The sequence below is a fragment of the Rhamphochromis longiceps genome, linkage group LG14 (genome assembly GCF_057381845.1).
Source record: "Rhamphochromis longiceps isolate RC_006_pf linkage group LG14, R_longiceps_female_GT1.1, whole genome shotgun sequence".
Taxonomy (NCBI): Eukaryota; Metazoa; Chordata; class Actinopteri; order Cichliformes; family Cichlidae; genus Rhamphochromis; species Rhamphochromis longiceps.
In genome coordinates, this window is record NC_140570.1 from 14,331,945 (window position 1) to 14,348,361 (window position 16,417).

At 43.2% G+C, this 16,417-nt stretch overlaps 2 protein-coding genes across 14 annotated transcripts in view; one reads left to right on the top strand and one right to left on the bottom strand.

Annotated features, from left to right (window-relative positions):
• The window catches only part of egfem1 (EGF-like and EMI domain containing 1), a 63,010-nt gene extending 56,267 nt beyond the window's left edge, over positions 1–6,743 (top strand). The window contains exons 30-38 of the mRNA XM_085429118.1: positions 511–642; positions 855–983; positions 1,490–1,618; positions 2,661–2,789; positions 3,088–3,216; positions 3,398–3,526; positions 4,365–4,493; positions 4,634–4,762; positions 6,305–6,743. Of these exons, the coding sequence (XP_085285244.1) occupies positions 511–642; positions 855–983; positions 1,490–1,618; positions 2,661–2,789; positions 3,088–3,216; positions 3,398–3,526; positions 4,365–4,493; positions 4,634–4,762; positions 6,305–6,384 (1,115 nt within the window). The 3' untranslated portion in view covers positions 6,385–6,743. The remainder of the gene's footprint in view (positions 1–510; positions 643–854; positions 984–1,489; positions 1,619–2,660; positions 2,790–3,087; positions 3,217–3,397; positions 3,527–4,364; positions 4,494–4,633; positions 4,763–6,304) is intronic.
• A 5,968-nt stretch (positions 6,744–12,711) lies between these two features.
• The window catches only part of mecom (MDS1 and EVI1 complex locus), a 127,283-nt gene continuing 123,577 nt past the window's right edge, over positions 12,712–16,417 (bottom strand). For all 13 annotated transcript variants that reach the window (XM_085379291.1, XM_085379287.1, XM_085379284.1 and 10 more), the window contains 3 exons: positions 15,043–15,288; positions 14,738–14,930; positions 12,712–14,576 (listed from right to left, as the gene is read on the bottom strand). In XM_085379291.1, the coding sequence (XP_085235417.1) occupies positions 14,442–14,576; positions 14,738–14,930; positions 15,043–15,288 (574 nt within the window). In that variant the 3' untranslated portion in view covers positions 12,712–14,441. The remainder of the gene's footprint in view (positions 14,577–14,737; positions 14,931–15,042; positions 15,289–16,417) is intronic.

Sequence of the window (16,417 nt, forward strand, 5' to 3'; positions counted from 1 at the left end):
TAAACTGCACTGCAGCCCCAAACGTCTTTAGATATTACCAATGGTAGGTTCAGGTCAGAAGGCAAATACCCGACACAGCTACCTGTAAGCACCCCAGCACAAAGTTCATTTTAGGTCTTTTTACACTGATTCACAACCTGCTGCGCACTCTTCTTCAGGCAGCACTCATTCCTAAATCAGTATCAGTATTTCCATTGGTAAGAACACAGCCGACTCAACCCAGCTCAATCTCTGTGCTCCATTTGACGCTTGGAGAGCTTCAGACAAACAAAAAATCAGAATATATATTTACACACAAACATATATATATTATAAAGATATTAAATTATAAGCATAATACAATACCACTGTCTTTGATCCAGGCATGAGAGGTTAGTTGTTCAGCTGACCTGTGCATCGAAGATTTATCATTCACCTTTGAACAAAGAAGGTAAATGATCCCAAAAATTGCTTCTTACATTCTTCTGTTGTGCTAATGTGCGTGATGTGCTGCCGGTTTGATCATTTTAGCCTGCCCTGCTGGAGTGTTCGGACAAAACTGCACCAAGCTGTGCCAGTGTTCAGGAGACCAAGAGCAGTGCCATCCGGTGACGGGGAAATGTAGCTGCTTGCCCGGTTATTATGGGCCGCGATGTGGGCTAAGTAAGTATACTGTTAATCTTCTGTTGCAACCACTGGCTAATAAGACGCACCTGCTATTATCCATTTATTTATTTAGTTTTTAATAAAACAGGAAGTCTAATGAAATAACTATTGCTGCGGAGTACATATTTGGCTACACTTTAGATTTGCATGACTCAATGATATGTTTAATTTAAGCTAGTAATAGTTTTGTGTGTCTGGTTTTTCTGTAGGATGTAGAGCGGGGACTTTTGGGCCGAACTGCAAGTCCAGGTGCAGCTGCATCAATGGTGGTCGCTGTGACTTCAGGACTGGTTCCTGCTACTGTCCTCCTGGCTTCATAGGCAGCGACTGCAGCTCAAGTAAGTCAAGAAAGCTTGAATGTCCTTGTCCTCTAATAAAAGTCATATTTGCGAGTCATATTTCTGCCTACTTATACTTATAGCTTGATTAGAGTCACAGTCTTTCTTTTACCCTGTCACCTTCCCCTCACTCCCAACCAGTTGCGGCAGATGGCTGCCCTACCTGAGCCTTGTTCTACTGGGGGGGGGGTTTCCTGCTACAAGGGAGTTTTTCCTTCCCACTGTCACCAAGTGACAAACCTTGATTTTCTCTGCATTATTGTAGGGTCTTTATCTTACAATATAAAATGCCTTGAGGTCAATGTTGTTTTGATTCAGTCCTATATAAATAAAATTGAATCTAACTGGATTGATTTAGAGACTTTTTTTGATACAACCATTCTTTATGTTGCGTTACAAAATTCTGGTCGACATCAACTGAAGTAATGCAGATGCCTGTAAAATTAATACATGCATAGTTTTTAATTTGTTCTTTCATATGGATGAAAGCATATCTATTCATGCAGGTTGTCCAAGTGGATACTATGGGAAAGACTGTGCTAAGATGTGCACGTGTGGGGAAGGAGGACAGTGTCACCCAGTAACCGGGAGGTGTATCTGTGGCCCTGGTAGGATGGGATTGTCCTGCGAGCAAGGTAACGTTAAACCGAGGATGTTTATTTGCAGTATATTAGTGCAAAATTATATATTTGCAGAATTTTAGATGCAAAGTGGCAAGAACAGTGCTGCACATCAGAGAATGATATTCAAAGAACTACAAGAGTAGTTTCAAGACTGACTCTAAACAGGATACATACTGGCACATTTAACATTTTGCAGCAGCTTTAAAGTGTCACCTCGCTGTTCAACTTTAAGCAGAACCATATCACACATATCAAACAGGCTTTATATTTAGACATTTTTCTTTTACAATCCTCTCGAGTTTACAGAGAGTCACCACTGAGACTGCCATGCATCATTAGGAACCACTGGCTCTAATGAGTTCTTTAGAAACAGGACACTTAACTAGAAATGAGAAACAACCACTAAAATGAGGGTGTAGTTTTCAACATTTTCCCTGTGTATTTAAGTTACAAATTCTCCATTTCCTCAGTGTAAGCGCTGCGATGATCACAGGGCTTTTATTCCCACTAAACAGAGGCAGAGCTGAGTTTTCTTAATCTCTCCTTTTATCAGCAATTCAGCTGGATTGCAAACAGGGAATTTCCAGCGCTGCCTGCACTAAATGTTCTCGTCTTCAGCCTCCTGCATGTACTTGGACATACCACCTCTTAAGTTCCTCTTGTTGAATGTTTACATAAACCTAAAGTGGCTCATTCTCTGTGTTCCGTGTCGCTGGATTTGGCAAGGAAGCAAATAAATAAACAGGGGAATCAAAGACGGCTTGCTTATTGTTTTCCCAATCTAAATTACCCAGAGAAACATGATTATTCTTTTATATCAGCGCCAAATTAGGCTACTTTGCCATCTCTTTAGAAACTGTTGCTTAAATAAACACGAGCGTGGTTAGTGCAGTCGCGTTTGTGTGTGTGTGCGCGCGCGCGCGTGTGTGAAAGAGACAAGGGAAAGCGCGAGCTGTGCACTGTGTGTGTTTTATGTTTGGTGCAACCACTAGTGCTTTTGCTGAACAGAAGAGTTCTAGTGTATTATGATGTTTCCTGAAAATTGTTTCTCCAGTGTGTCCCAGGGGGCGCTATGGCATGCAGTGCAGAAACGCTTGCAGCTGTCTGAACGGGGCTTTGTGTGACCCCAGTGATGGGTCCTGCAAGTGCGGCCTCGGCTGGACTGGACCCCGCTGTGAGACAGGTACTCCAGATATTCCACAATAAAAAAAATCCTAAACTCAGCAGAATTTGATTGTGGTCATTTCAAATTAAAAGCCAACAACAAACTTTATATTGCAGTAGTTTCCCCATTATTAGCTACATGATGGACTTCAGTCTGTATTTATGAAGAAGACATTTTCCCCAGTTTTAATGTTTTCAGTGTTTAATGTTTGATGCACACATTTTTTTACTTTTTTACTCCAATAATCATCACTCAGGCTTATATGTCACATTTCTTTCTAGTGTTATCAACCCATTGTGTGTGTCTGTGTGTGTAGCCTGTCCACAGGGAAAATATGGGCTTGATTGTGCACAAGACTGTCCATGCCTCAACAATGGGACCTGCGACCGCTTCACTGGCAGCTGCAGCTGTACTGCAGGATACTACGGCCACTCCTGTCAACACAGTATGCAAACCCTCACTCGAAATAAAGAAAAGAAAACTTGGTTATAAGGTTACTAGAAGTCCCGTTGACATTATGAAATGTAGATCTTTTTCAAACTCCCCTGGTCACATAGAAGACTGAATGAATCCAGATAAAACACCTTTTTAACCAACCTAAATCCTCTGTCTTGTGTTCCTCCCAGCGTGCCCATCTGGGTTTTTTGGAGTGAATTGCGCACACACCTGTGTTTGTAAGGTGCTGCAAGCGTGCGATCCTGTGACAGGCAAATGTGCGTGTCCACCGGGCTACCATGGCTCACAGTGCCAAAGACGTAAGTATGTTACATGCAACTACATGGGAGTAAAGGTTAAACGAGTAACAAAGAGGGATATTTGTAATTCAGCATGTCTGCGAAGACTTAAAACACAGCAGTGCTCACAGTCACATGTTTGTGCTCATTGTTAAATGGCCACCTGGATAGCCAGCTGCGACTGTACATGGGGAGATATGAGCATGAATGAATGAGAGACTTCCAGCAAAATGTGAGTGTGTGGTGGCTGGCAGACAGGCTGTTAGGTAGGTGGGCAGGCAGGCTGGTTATTTGATGAGAGACGGGTGTTTCCCTACTGCTTAATGCATTCTTGTTACATCCTCATGCCCTCCTGCAAGCTCGTGGGGCTCTCAGCCCCAGTTTGAGTGCCTTAATGGCCACTTCAGTACCAGCAGGAGATAGGACTGAGCACTGAAGAGCAGCTAGAAGGTAGAAGGACACCGACCTGGATCGATCAGGGTGTTTGTGTCTATCTGAGAAAATGTTTATGCACAGTTTCTTATAACTAAATGCTGTTGTTAGTATGTGAATCCATTCATTTCCATTAAATTTATATTTGCATGTGTGCTAAGAACTAAATTTCAATTTCCAAAATGTTTATTAAATGTGTTAATCGTCATCTCGTTCTAAAAGCTTTACTTTGTGGGATTATGTAATTAAAAAAAAAAGGATATTTTTACGTATACACGTGTTATCAACTACTTACAGCAGGTTTCAGTGCACTCCCAGGCTATTCATGTCTAATGAAGCAGTTTCCGTGTAGTTAAAGAAGAACTTGAATGATCATTACTGTATTTTTCAAATTATGCGTGTGAATGTTTCTGTTTTTTCTTCTCAGGATGTGAGGCTGGCAGCTTTGGACCGAACTGTGAAAGATCATGTGACTGTGCTGGCGAGGCCCCATGTGACCCATTGACAGGACGCTGTCTCTGTCCCCCAGGAAGAACGGGGCACAGATGTGAAAAAAGTAGATATTACTTTTATTAACATGATTCACTTAAATCCAAAATAGATATTTTAAAAAGATCACTTAGGGTGTCTTGCGTCAAGTCTTTCCTTTCTTTAAATTTCCTCATTTCTTTCACTGTGCCTTTTTTTTTTTCTCAGCCTGTGACGAAGACCGTTTTGGCCCTGAGTGCTCCCTGCTGTGTCGCTGTTCTGACAGGGCCCGCTGTGATAGGGTGAATGGACGTTGCCTGTGCCCGCTCACCTGGCTTGACCCTTCATGTAGTGAAGGTAAACACACAAAGAAAATAGATACTTGCACTATGAGACGCATAGTGCAAGTATCTAAAAGACTTGAGCAACCTCTAATTTTTGCATATGTGTGGAAGTAAATGGGAAATAGGTGGAGGAATTTATTGAAGTCTGCAAACATACATGGAAATACAGCATACAAGGCAAAATACAAGTAGTCTTCAGGAATAGTTCTTCAGGCTTCTTGAAGGACATTCAAAGCTCTTCTTTGGATGTCGTCTGCCTTTTGTTCTCTGTCAAGATGATCACGCACTGCTTCAATAATGATGAGGTTCAGGCTCTGGGGAGGCCAATCCATCAATGATTGTGTTGCACTGTGTGCTTTTACTGCATTATAAGTGTGTCTGGGATCATTGTCATATTGAAAAGCCATTGTCAATCAGATCATTTTCAGATGGTATTGAATGGTGGATCAAACTCTGATGTAATCTGATGATCATTACATCACTTTTAAAATGATTTGGTTTTAGACCTTCCACTTCTTCGTTTTGTCTTCCATTTGTCAAGTTTCCTCATTTTTTTTAGGATAGATTGCATAATATATATTGCATGATATATCTCATATCACGCTTTTATCTATGAAACTCATGGGAACCACCTTGGTGGTACAAAAATACTATGCTATGTCTGTCAAACTGTCTATTGCATTTTTTGTAGATTCAGTTAAATAAGAGGGAACAAAGCTGCAAGTAGCAAAGGGCCTGAAAATACAGTTCAAAATTAGTTCTCTGCTAAGTTGTCTGTTATATCGCAAAACAAAAAAAAAGAAAGAAAAAACATTCCTCTAAAATTGATCAGGCACAAGAATTGGAATTAAAAAAGACTGAAAAATTAGCCAATGAGTGAAAATGTTTTTGAAAGACCTTCAGAAAGCCTGGGGAACTATCAAGACTACTTAAAATCACAGTAAAGTACAATATAAAGAAATGAGGTGTGACTCAAGACTTTTGCACAGTATTGTAGACACAGACAACCATGTATCATTACATTAGAGGACTACAGATTATCTGCCTAACCTCTATCATCATTTAACCTTAAAGAGTGTCCTCCCCTTTCAAATTAACAATTCACATTGTGAGCACTGACTTTTTGTTGCCTTTTGGGAGACACCAACCCATAATGTGTCTCTGTAAATCCACTCAAGTCCCCACAACATGACTAATACCTGACCACACACATGCGCACACACTCGCACACACAGAAAACATAGACACCCAGGGTCAAGGGCTGTAAAGCTGAACCAGCTTTAGTGAAATACTGTGTCATGAAGTGTGAGAGGCTGAGCCCCATCACTCTGTGTGTCACCCTGTCTCTCTCAATAGCTGCTCCCGTCTCCTGACAGTTATTTTAATCTGCACCCAGCATGAAGCCAGTCTTGAAGCTGTCTTCATTTTACCTCCTCAAAGCCAAGCGCACGGGGAGACTACGTAGCAGTAACTTCTCCTCCAAAATCCCCAGAACATTTGCTTTTGATTTGCAAATAGTGCTGATGTCTTCTTGCCTCTTTTTTTTTCTTTTCAGCACCGCTCCACCAAACCCCGGGAGTGCTGAACTTCTCTGTGTCCCAACGAAAGAGAAGAACAGGCAGCAAAACCACATAACCCAAGCAGAGGTACAAACATCTGACTGGGTGTTCAAACACAGGACTTGGCTCAGTGAAGCATTACTCAGATCATCTCGGTAAAGGTAATGCTGGTGTTAATATGTTCGCTCAAACTTGTAGTCGGCTGTCAGAAACTGGCACTCAATCACCAAATCCCAAGCTCGGGGGCGATCAACTAGTGGACCTGAACTCATGAACTCAAACGTACCCAGTCAATCTAAAATTAAAAGTTCAGAGTTACACAAGCTCCTTAGCAATACGCGCGCACACACACACACACACACACACACACACACACACACACACACACACACACACACACACACACACACACACACACACACACACACACACACACACACCTGAATTACATTTGTTACTGACACGAGATTCTTTTCATCCACTGCCACTTTTTTTATGTGGGTGTCCATAAAAGGCTTAATGTTTAGTGTAAAAGAATGCCAAGCATATATCTATGTAAAAATAAAAATGTATGAAACAGATTTAGAAATACCGGGGCAGCTTGTTTACTTATTTTAAAACACAAAAGATGAACACACACAGAAAAAGTCAACGCGAGACACAAAAATATGGTCCAAAAGTGAAAAAATAGAATATTTTATGTGCACCAAAGTGGCCTGTTAAATGCTGGAAAGAGTCTCACAGTGGTGCTTGCACTTTTCAGATACATTTTTTGCATTTTAATGTTAACGCTTTTCCCTCTGAAAAGAATGAAGATCAGATAACCAGTTCATTTGTGAAGAAGCTGGCTCTGGGACACAATAATGGCCCAATATTCGTCTCAACTCACTTTAAGGTTAAGTTTGGCTTGACCAAATTTCATTTCCCTGCAATTCAAACACTCAATTTATTAGCGCTGACCACAGGTTTTCCTGGTGCAGTGCTGGTCGCGAGTCATTACATTTAAACTTCTTTCAGATTTGTGTTCGCCAAGTGAGCTGCTGACACAGAGGTGGGCAATTTTACGAAAAAACCCCCAAAAAACAACAACAAAAGAAAATGTTACTGCACTTTTCTCTGGACTTACAGTAGTAGAAACTCATTTCACCCTTTCACTACTGCACTACTTTTACAAGACATTTTATCTCGATTGGTGTTCGTCTGTTTTTATTTTTTGTAAAAAACTGTATTTGTATTATATCTCAGGTCGGTGCCAGTTGTATCACTCGTAACCCTACTGTGCTCATTTCCTGGCATATCAGTGGTGCTACATTGTTTAAAAGAGAAGATACATTTGATTTATCAGCCAGTTAGTATGTTTCATTTTGTCATCTGTGACGGTGCCGTGAACCAAATAAATAACAACAAACACATCTGTGGACATTTCCTTTAACTAACCATCTATTTTTTTTGTAATGTGTGCTATGAACGCAGCGTTGCATGGTATTGATTTTTGTGATCCCTAAGTTGTGTGGGCTGGGGGTTTGGGGGTGGGAGGGCAGTAAGGTATGGGTGGAGGTTTCAGCTGTCATTGAGAGCTATGGGATCATGTGGCTCTTAGTGTGTTTGTGTGTGTCAGTGTGCAAATTTGAGCAAGGCAACTACCAGACATCTCTCATCATCAGCCTGGGCAGGGTCAAGCATTAAGGCCATGCCTGCCTTCCTGATAGTAAATGGTGGGTTACCTGAGCTGAGTGTTAAGGTGTGTGTGTGTGTGTGTGTGTGTGTGTGTGTGTGTGTGTGTGTGTGTGTGTGTGTGTGTGTGTGTGTGTGTGTCAGCATCAGAGAGCAAGTGCACTCTCCCTGAGGCATTTTTCATGTCCACTGGAGCGTTTTCTCTCCCGTTGGCCAACGGCGGCTGTGGTCCGGCACTGGCGGGCAGGTGCCTGGACCATGCATGCACCCTATATCCAGGACGTCCTGGGTTGAGTGATAGGTGAGTGAGCTCAGTACCAGGGGACTCTCCCCCCACCCCACCCTAAACACTCACTCTCCAGTGAGGCTGATGGATGGCGGCGCGCTCCTGCTCGCCCCATGTTGTGACAAGCAGCAGATGTTCTCCAATAATGTTTATCGGCTGGGCCTTCATCTTCAGATGACACACACCTGTTTCCAGTCAAACACGCCCAGAGAGGCCATCCATCCACCAAGCTCTGGGTGGCCGCTGCACCACCGTATCAGCCTCTCCACAGCAGCACGCTGGGCGAGCAGCACCGTAAATGAGGGACTGGCATGGCAAAATATCTAATCTAAATGGCTACAAACAAGAGATGCTTACCACGCTGTTGTGCAGAGGCTTGGCTCTTCTAGGACTGATATTGCATTGATACAGTATGTTTCAGCGTCCTTGTTTTTTTGTTTTGGTTTTCTTTTGCATGATTTGAGATATGAAAAGCTTTTTGAGAGTGCCAGAATTTCAAAGGACACTTTTGTTCCATTGCAAGTAAATGAATAAAGCATGGCCTTTGTGCAGAAAGACTTTATGAGCGAACACAAAATGCCCCGCTGTTGCACGCATGCTGGCTTATCAGGGAGCGAGAAAAAGAGAGGGCTGGAGGAAACTGTCGATGAAATAGTCCGTAAAAGGTAAGATCGCATCACGGGTACTTTTTCGCTGTAATTAAGCATACGCCACTCTTTGCAAGAGAGATTCTATCACTTTGCTGCCATAGCTTCACGTCCCAGAGATAATTTCTGCCCCTCTGCGTTGAACCAGATCTCCCAGAAGGCCACAGTGTTTTGAACTCCAGCTGACAAAGCTGTCTGCTCAGATAAAAGAGTGAAGGGGAAATCATTTCAACACGTCCTGCACCATTTGTTTGGTTGCTGCCTGAAAAAATAAATCTTAAATGTCGGGGATGTAAAAAAGATTTGTATCAAGAAACTCTCCCACACTCTGGGGGCGCGTGGTGTAAAGAGCGTATCTTTGGTTTAGATATGTCGGCTTGTTTGACTACAAGCCTGAAGAAAGGATGACTCTTTTTTTTTTTTTTTTTTTTTTGTCTTTCAGCAGAATTTATGTTATCACTTGCTCTAACTAGACACTCACTATATTTGAAGTTTATTTAATTAACTGGGAGAGTTTTTAAACCCAAATTTTGCAGGTAGGTGCACATTGCTACTTTCACCACTGGGGGGAGCTCAGCACAGAAAAGAACTTTGACAGAACTCTAATTCAAGTGAGTGCACATAAATGAATGGATCATGCTTTATGCTAATTAATGTCAGCATATATTGTCAATTTTGTGCTACAAACATTTTATGTTTAAGTGACTCCAGAAGTACCAAAACCAAAATATGCATGCCCAGTCCTTCAACAATGGAGCCGATAGCCTCTAATCTAATCCATGAGCAGGAGAGGAGATGATTTCAATAGCAGGCCTCAAGTGGTTCTGCCACCACGCCTATCCTGATTAGACTCGTCATATTAAAACCATGTGCACGGCTGGGCTGCTTTGTCTCGGTCTGTTCCTCGGGACTCTACTGAGTGTCCATCAATAACACTAATGGCCTGTAGCCTCCAGGGAGAAAAACGAACAGCGTAATGAAACCACAACCTTAAACTCTGCTGCTTTCCAAGAGAGAAGAAGAAGAACAAGTAGTGAGGAATTGGTTTGGTTGTCCTGTACACACATGGGACATAGACAGAGGACGCGCTACCGTAACTGTAAACACAACAGAAAGTTGATGAGGTGGTTTGCGGTGTCTCCCCACTCAAACACACACACAAGCACACACTCAGAAACACACTTTGGCCAGCTGTTAGCTTTAGTGTCCCTCCATACCAGCCCCTCATTCCTCCCTGAAGGATACACTCCCACACCCCTCCGTGTCTCCTTCTCTGCAATGTTTCCCTTGGTGTCTGAGTCAGCATGGGTGCCAAGTCAATCAATGTGAGAGCTGCCAGCTGTGATGGTCTCTCTCTCTCGCTCTCTCTCTCTGAGGGTGTGATGTATGTTCCAGCAAGCGGAGCAGGGCAACTGCACACCACACGGGGCTGACTGCATGGACGGGTGGAAAAGGAAAGGAAAAAAGGGTTGAGGGTGAGGAGCGAAAGAAGGAGGGGAAGATAGGAGGGGGTAAAAAGAGGACGGTGGCTGAACAGGAGCTGTAATGAGGCCTGATGGATTCTGAGGCTGTGCCAGATGCCCCATTAGCTGAGTGGCTCTGAGCCCCACGAAGCACTGCCCACAGAGTGCCCACCAGACTACACACACACTGTAGTGGCACAGCACCTTAAGGGCCTAAACCCTGCGAAACAGAAACACACACACTTCTCACATTTAACTAAAACTGATTGCAGTGACTAATGTACACTCTTCTGTCTCACTTCCTTAGCTGTTTAAACACACACTTACACACACATTCATCCAGGGCCTTGCCAGCCACACACGGATACACACTGAGCCCTTTATGAGAAGGTGTGGGTTAATGACGGCAGCGGCTCGTCCCAGTGTGTTGATTAAGTGTGAGTGGACACATGGGTGACACTGGCATGTTCCAATCAACACTGATCAAACCAGTGCACACGCCAGTGCCAAACACACCCTTGTGTCACTCCGCTGCCCACGAACAATGGAACTATACACTGTGCTGTCCATTCATAATATTTTGGTGCTCTTTCCAGAGCCAGTGCCTTTGGACTTTTGTCTAGGGGAACTTTTTATGTAGGTGATGTAATTACATGGGCAATTTGAATAGCAGCGGGGGCAAGACCTCTGAGGTTCTGGTGGCTTAATGCTGCAGCAAAGTTAGTTGCCAGATGCAGTCAAGGTGTAACTGTTGTTTAGCAGTTTCCTCTATTGCACCTGCAGAAGTGTGCATCATTGCCTTTCTGAACTCATGCAAATTGATTGGAATTATCTCTGAACTTGATGCATATATATTTTTAATTCACTTAGTAAGTCTCTTAGTAACTAATTAGTAAGCCTCTTAAGACATTGCTTTTTTTTATGCGATATCTGCCATTTCAGCAGCATATATAACACCAGGGTGATGTGAAGGGGGCACACAAAAGCTGTTTTAAGAAAGGATACCAGTGACTATGAACAATGTAAAAGAAATGTTTTGTAAGTGTAAGCAGACAGAATTCAAATCCTGCTCTGAAGTTCCCCGTGAGCTCCAGAGAGCTTTATAGTTTTATTCAGGTCATTATTTTGGCTTTGAGGCCAACAACTTGACTGCTTTGGTTGACTTTCACTAACCTTATGGTGGTGGTTTTGGCAGAAGTGAGTAAAAAGCTGTAAATATTCATATTTTCTGACTCAGTCAGTTTTTCAGTTTCCAAATGATTCAAAGTTTCTTTTTTTTTAATTGGATCAGCAGATACAAATGTGTTCTGGTTGCTGACAAACTTCCGTTGTCAGATAAGCTTGAATGAGTCCCCAATAGTGCAGATGGCACAACCCATACTCAAGACCAATATCATGTCACTTCATTATGTTCCTAGCTTGCAAGATCACTACCGCTGACCTCATCAAAGCTGGACGACCCATACTGACCTCATCAATGCAGCGTGACCCACTATGACCTCGTCAAAGTTGGGCACCCCACAGAGCCCAGAGGGCTGACGATGGGCCTTAGAAAAACAACCCATCCATTAGGGTGCCAAGAGCACTGTAAATGTAGAGTGTCAGCGCCAGCCATCTTCACTGTCATGCCCAATTCTCCAACCCCCCACTTGAGCTACTCGCTGGACAATGGGGCCACTAAACCTCCAACCCTCCCAGCCACAATGTCCGCCCACGTTGGCTGGCAGCAAGCAGTGACGGGGGCAGGGGGGTGCTGGATGGGGAGGCCTGCTGCAGGATGGGACTCTTATTGAGTGTTTGAGCGATGAGCCAGGTCATCACATCTACCCACCTCATCCATCATGCCCCACAAACGGACACAAATAGAGAGGACACATTCCTGCCTCCGCTCCCACTACCACATTCAAGCCCTCTCCAGCCTTTTCTCTGCATCTCCGTCACTTTGTGAGCCAAGGCCTCAAAAAAAAAAAAAAGAGGACCAGAGTTCAGACTCTCCCTCGCTCTTGGAGGCCATGGGAGCGCCAGAAGAAAGCGCCAGGTGGTGTTCTGACTCTTGTCTCTTAGTATAAATTTTGACGTGGGTCAAAATGATGGGCAGCCAGAAGGACTGTATGGAGTGAGGAGGCGCGAGGGAGATGGACGGACAAAGAGCGAGTAAAATTATTTTCTGGAGTAATAAAGAGAGAAACGAAAACATGTCAATCCACATTGTAGTCCTTTATTTCTTAGTTGTTCCTCCCACAGTATTGAATTGAAATGCATAACAGTTACATTGTAGAAAGCATTAAAACAAAGTACCTCAACTTGCTGATTACTTTTTAAAGTCGATTATAAACAAAAACAACGACAAAAAACAAATAAACAAACCAAAAAAAAAAAAAAGAAAAATCTGGTCCCTCAAAACGGGAAAATAAATGAAATTAATCTGTTATTTATCATAAGTTTGGCACAAGGGATTAACATGAACCGAACATCACACAAGCTTGCAGACAACCGTAGAAAATGTCAGATACAGATCTTATCAGACCAATCATGCGCTTATGAAGAAATTATACCTGGCTTTTTTATTATTAATTCCTTATACTGTTTTTCTTTTTTTTCTTTTCTTTTCTTTTCTTTCTTTTTTTTTTTTTTTTTTACATTTGAATCAATAAATTGTCATAGAAAAAACCCCTAAGTAATATCTATTCATCAACTGATTTCATTAGTAGAATAAGGAGTGAATTGTATGTTTTAATACTATCCGGCCCTCAAATGTAATCTACAAACCCCATTGAACTGTGGGATTGGCCCGGCTGGGAATCTCCCCCTTGCCCGGGCTAAGAGCAGTGCTATTCAGTAAACAAACTACAGTTTGCCAAGAAATAAATACAATTCTCAAAATACAACAGCAAATAACAACAACAACACCAACAGAAACCAAAATGAAAAACAAAATCGTGATTGTCTAAAAATGAAAGACACACAAGCATGGAGTAGCTAACAACTAGCATTCGGGCTATTTAGTGGTATTGTTGGTGTACTAGGATGGATTCAAGGGCTTTGAAAAAGACTTATGTCCTCGACAGAACAACAGTTAACTTCAGCACTGGATACTTATTTCAGTAAATTAAACAAAACAAAACAAAGCAAAAAAATCGTCGTGTTTTCTTCTCTTCCACTAAACAGACAATCTATTTATATCCTTTCACAGACATCGCAGGTGGGCAGGATGGAGTGCAGTGGACAACAGTTGTCAGACACTTGTGTACAGTGCTATGATTGTGCAGACACACACAGCTATGAAAGATGCAGATGGGAGACTGGCCTGATTTTAGTTGAGCAATCGCTATCTTATGTTTGTACTTCAGTTCAGTTCAGTGATATTAAAGCACCGCCAGTGCTATCCTTACATGGAACGATTTTCATCTGAACCGAGGTTGCTCGCCCGACCTTTTAATGTTTTATCATCATGTATTCATGGGAAACACCTGTTGATCTCTCCGGGGGTTCAAAGGGAATTCTCGTTCTGGTTCTTATGCTTTACACACTGTGAAACATGCTAGGCTGAAACCAGCTGTCTTAGACGCCACCAGCGTTACTCTCGGTGTAAAATGTTCTTCTTGCTTTGTATGTGCCGGCCAGAAAATTCAGTCGAGTGACGACAAATCAGCATATCCACTTCCCACAACTTTCAGCTGCCTTTGCTGTGCAAAACATAGAAATTCAGAAGAATAAATACGGCTATTATTACTTTAGCATTATTATTTTCACCACATCCTGGTTGGTGTCAATGTAACAAATCAATTTTAGGGTCTCAGAGGGACATTTTTGCTCTCTATCTGCTGGAGGAATATTTTTTTTGGGGGGGGGCTTGGGTTGGGATGGATTTTGCATGGGCAGTTGCCGTGTTTTGGGGGTAAGGCGCCTCACTCAGCAGTCGGGTGGGCTGTGGTTCCTGCTCAGCAGTCACTCTGTGGACAATCAGGGATTCCTGCAAAATAGCCCCTGCAGTGGACTGCCAGTGCCATAGGTGGATCAGGGTCGGGTTGAGAGCTGAAAAGGTAGGTGCAAAGAGGTGTCATCATACATGGCTGAGGGATTGGATGGCACTGGATTCAGCGGCAGCCCGTGCCAGACTGTGCCACATGGTGGCTGGGGTGTGGGTAGCTGGGTGAAGAGTGTCCTTTTCAGCCAGGGACAGCATCATGGCATAAGCCTGAAGGAGTAAGGGGTGGATTACAATTTACTATATTATTTACATAAAAAACATTAAGTACACTGCAGATAATCGTGTATATGGATTGTCTGTATCTAAGCGTACGCGCGCGCGCGCGTGTGTGTGTGTGTGTGTGTGCGCGCGCGCGCATCTTTATCTACCTGAGACTTTGATTTCCTAAAGAGCGGCTGTTTGACTGCCTCAGTCAGAGATGGGGAACCAAATGAGCCGTCCTCCTCATCCCCATCCCCATCTCCGTCACTCAGTTCGCTCTCGTCCAGCTTGCGCATTTCAGTAAAGCGATGGATGTGATCCAAGGCTGAGTAGCTGCTCTGCTCCTCCTCGTCTTTATACCTGAAAGTCATGGCAAACATCAGTTAAAAGCTGCCAGGATACTTTTGACTTCAAAGCATCGTATTTAAAGTGATGCATTTTGTTTTGGAGCTGCAACCTTGTGTCAAATTACCTCCTTGGAGAAGTTTTACAGCTGAGATTCAAGTCATTTGGCTCACTCAAGTCCATTTCGTCTTGTATGATGGGATCATCGAGGTCGCTTTGGAGCACCTTGCTTTCTGATTTTTCAGGGGTGTTGCTAGGCTCCTCCCCTTCTTCTTCATCCGCACCTAACTCTTCCGCTTCCTCATCTTCCAGGTCATGTGACCTATGGCTGGCCATCAGTGGCTTTTCTTCTTCAAATGGACCGCCATTTAGCCTGCAGATCAGGAACATTAGTTCATGAGGCTTGTTCAACGCAGTAGGCATTTAAGGTTGAAGAAATGAAACATCCACCCTGTTGGCTGAATTATGTTATTCATATACTCATTCTGTTTTTGAGAAAATATGCAGTGTGATTAAGGAATTCTTCCAGTGTTTGTAGATGAACTGATGTGAGGCAGAACAGGGCAGCTGGAATTGAGCAGAGCCGGAATCCCATTTGTCATCAAGGCTTTGAGGCCCCTTTGGGCACAGCAGCACTGGGTTGATCATTGCAGCACTTAAATGGAGTGCTCTGCCTCTCTCCTTGTTTATTTTCCCTACTATCTCGTATTCATCTAATAGGCAAAATATTTAGCTGACAGCCCCATTTGGTGGGAGAGTTATGAGAGCGCTGCCAACCAGCCCATTCCTCTATCCCTGTGGAGAGGGAAAAGGCCAGCTATCCAAACTGCCTGAGTCTTAATCTGTCCCTCTGTTTCAGTGCCACAGGAAACCGCCATTTGGTAAATCATCTGGAACCACATTAAGACTGATTCACTAATTACACTCTGGGACATCTTTCGTCAGCTCCCAAATATGCCATTTCTTGCACAAAGGATTCAGAGAAGGGGACTGAAAATTGAACGGGGGAGAAGGAGATTCATAGGAAACACAACACATCAAGCACAACACCACATAATTATAGAATGCTTATAAACAGCATAGCCGCACTGGATTTAAAAGGGATACGTTTGAGAGGGGGAGAGAGGTAATTACACCGTATTCGATTTTAGCACAAAAAGGATTTGCGTCGTTTTGTCTCAGATTTCAGGAACTGATAATGTTGTACCGTCAGCAGTGTTCTCGTCAGAGTGGAGAGTTCAGGTGGTATTCAGGGCTGCAAGGAAGAACTAGCTCCAAAAGAGGGAGTGAGAACTCTGTGATTAAGAAAACAGATTCGCTAATTACGCTTTCAAACGTGGTAATTTGCTGGGGATAAAGTATCTATCAGAAGCAGTCAGCAGTGCAGCACTTTGAAAGGAAACACAAGCCGACCCTTTGACCCCACCCCCTCTACCCTCTTCCTGTAGGCAGACATGTTGGTTCCAGATGTGGTCCTCTAACTGCTGCACTACCCCTCCTGC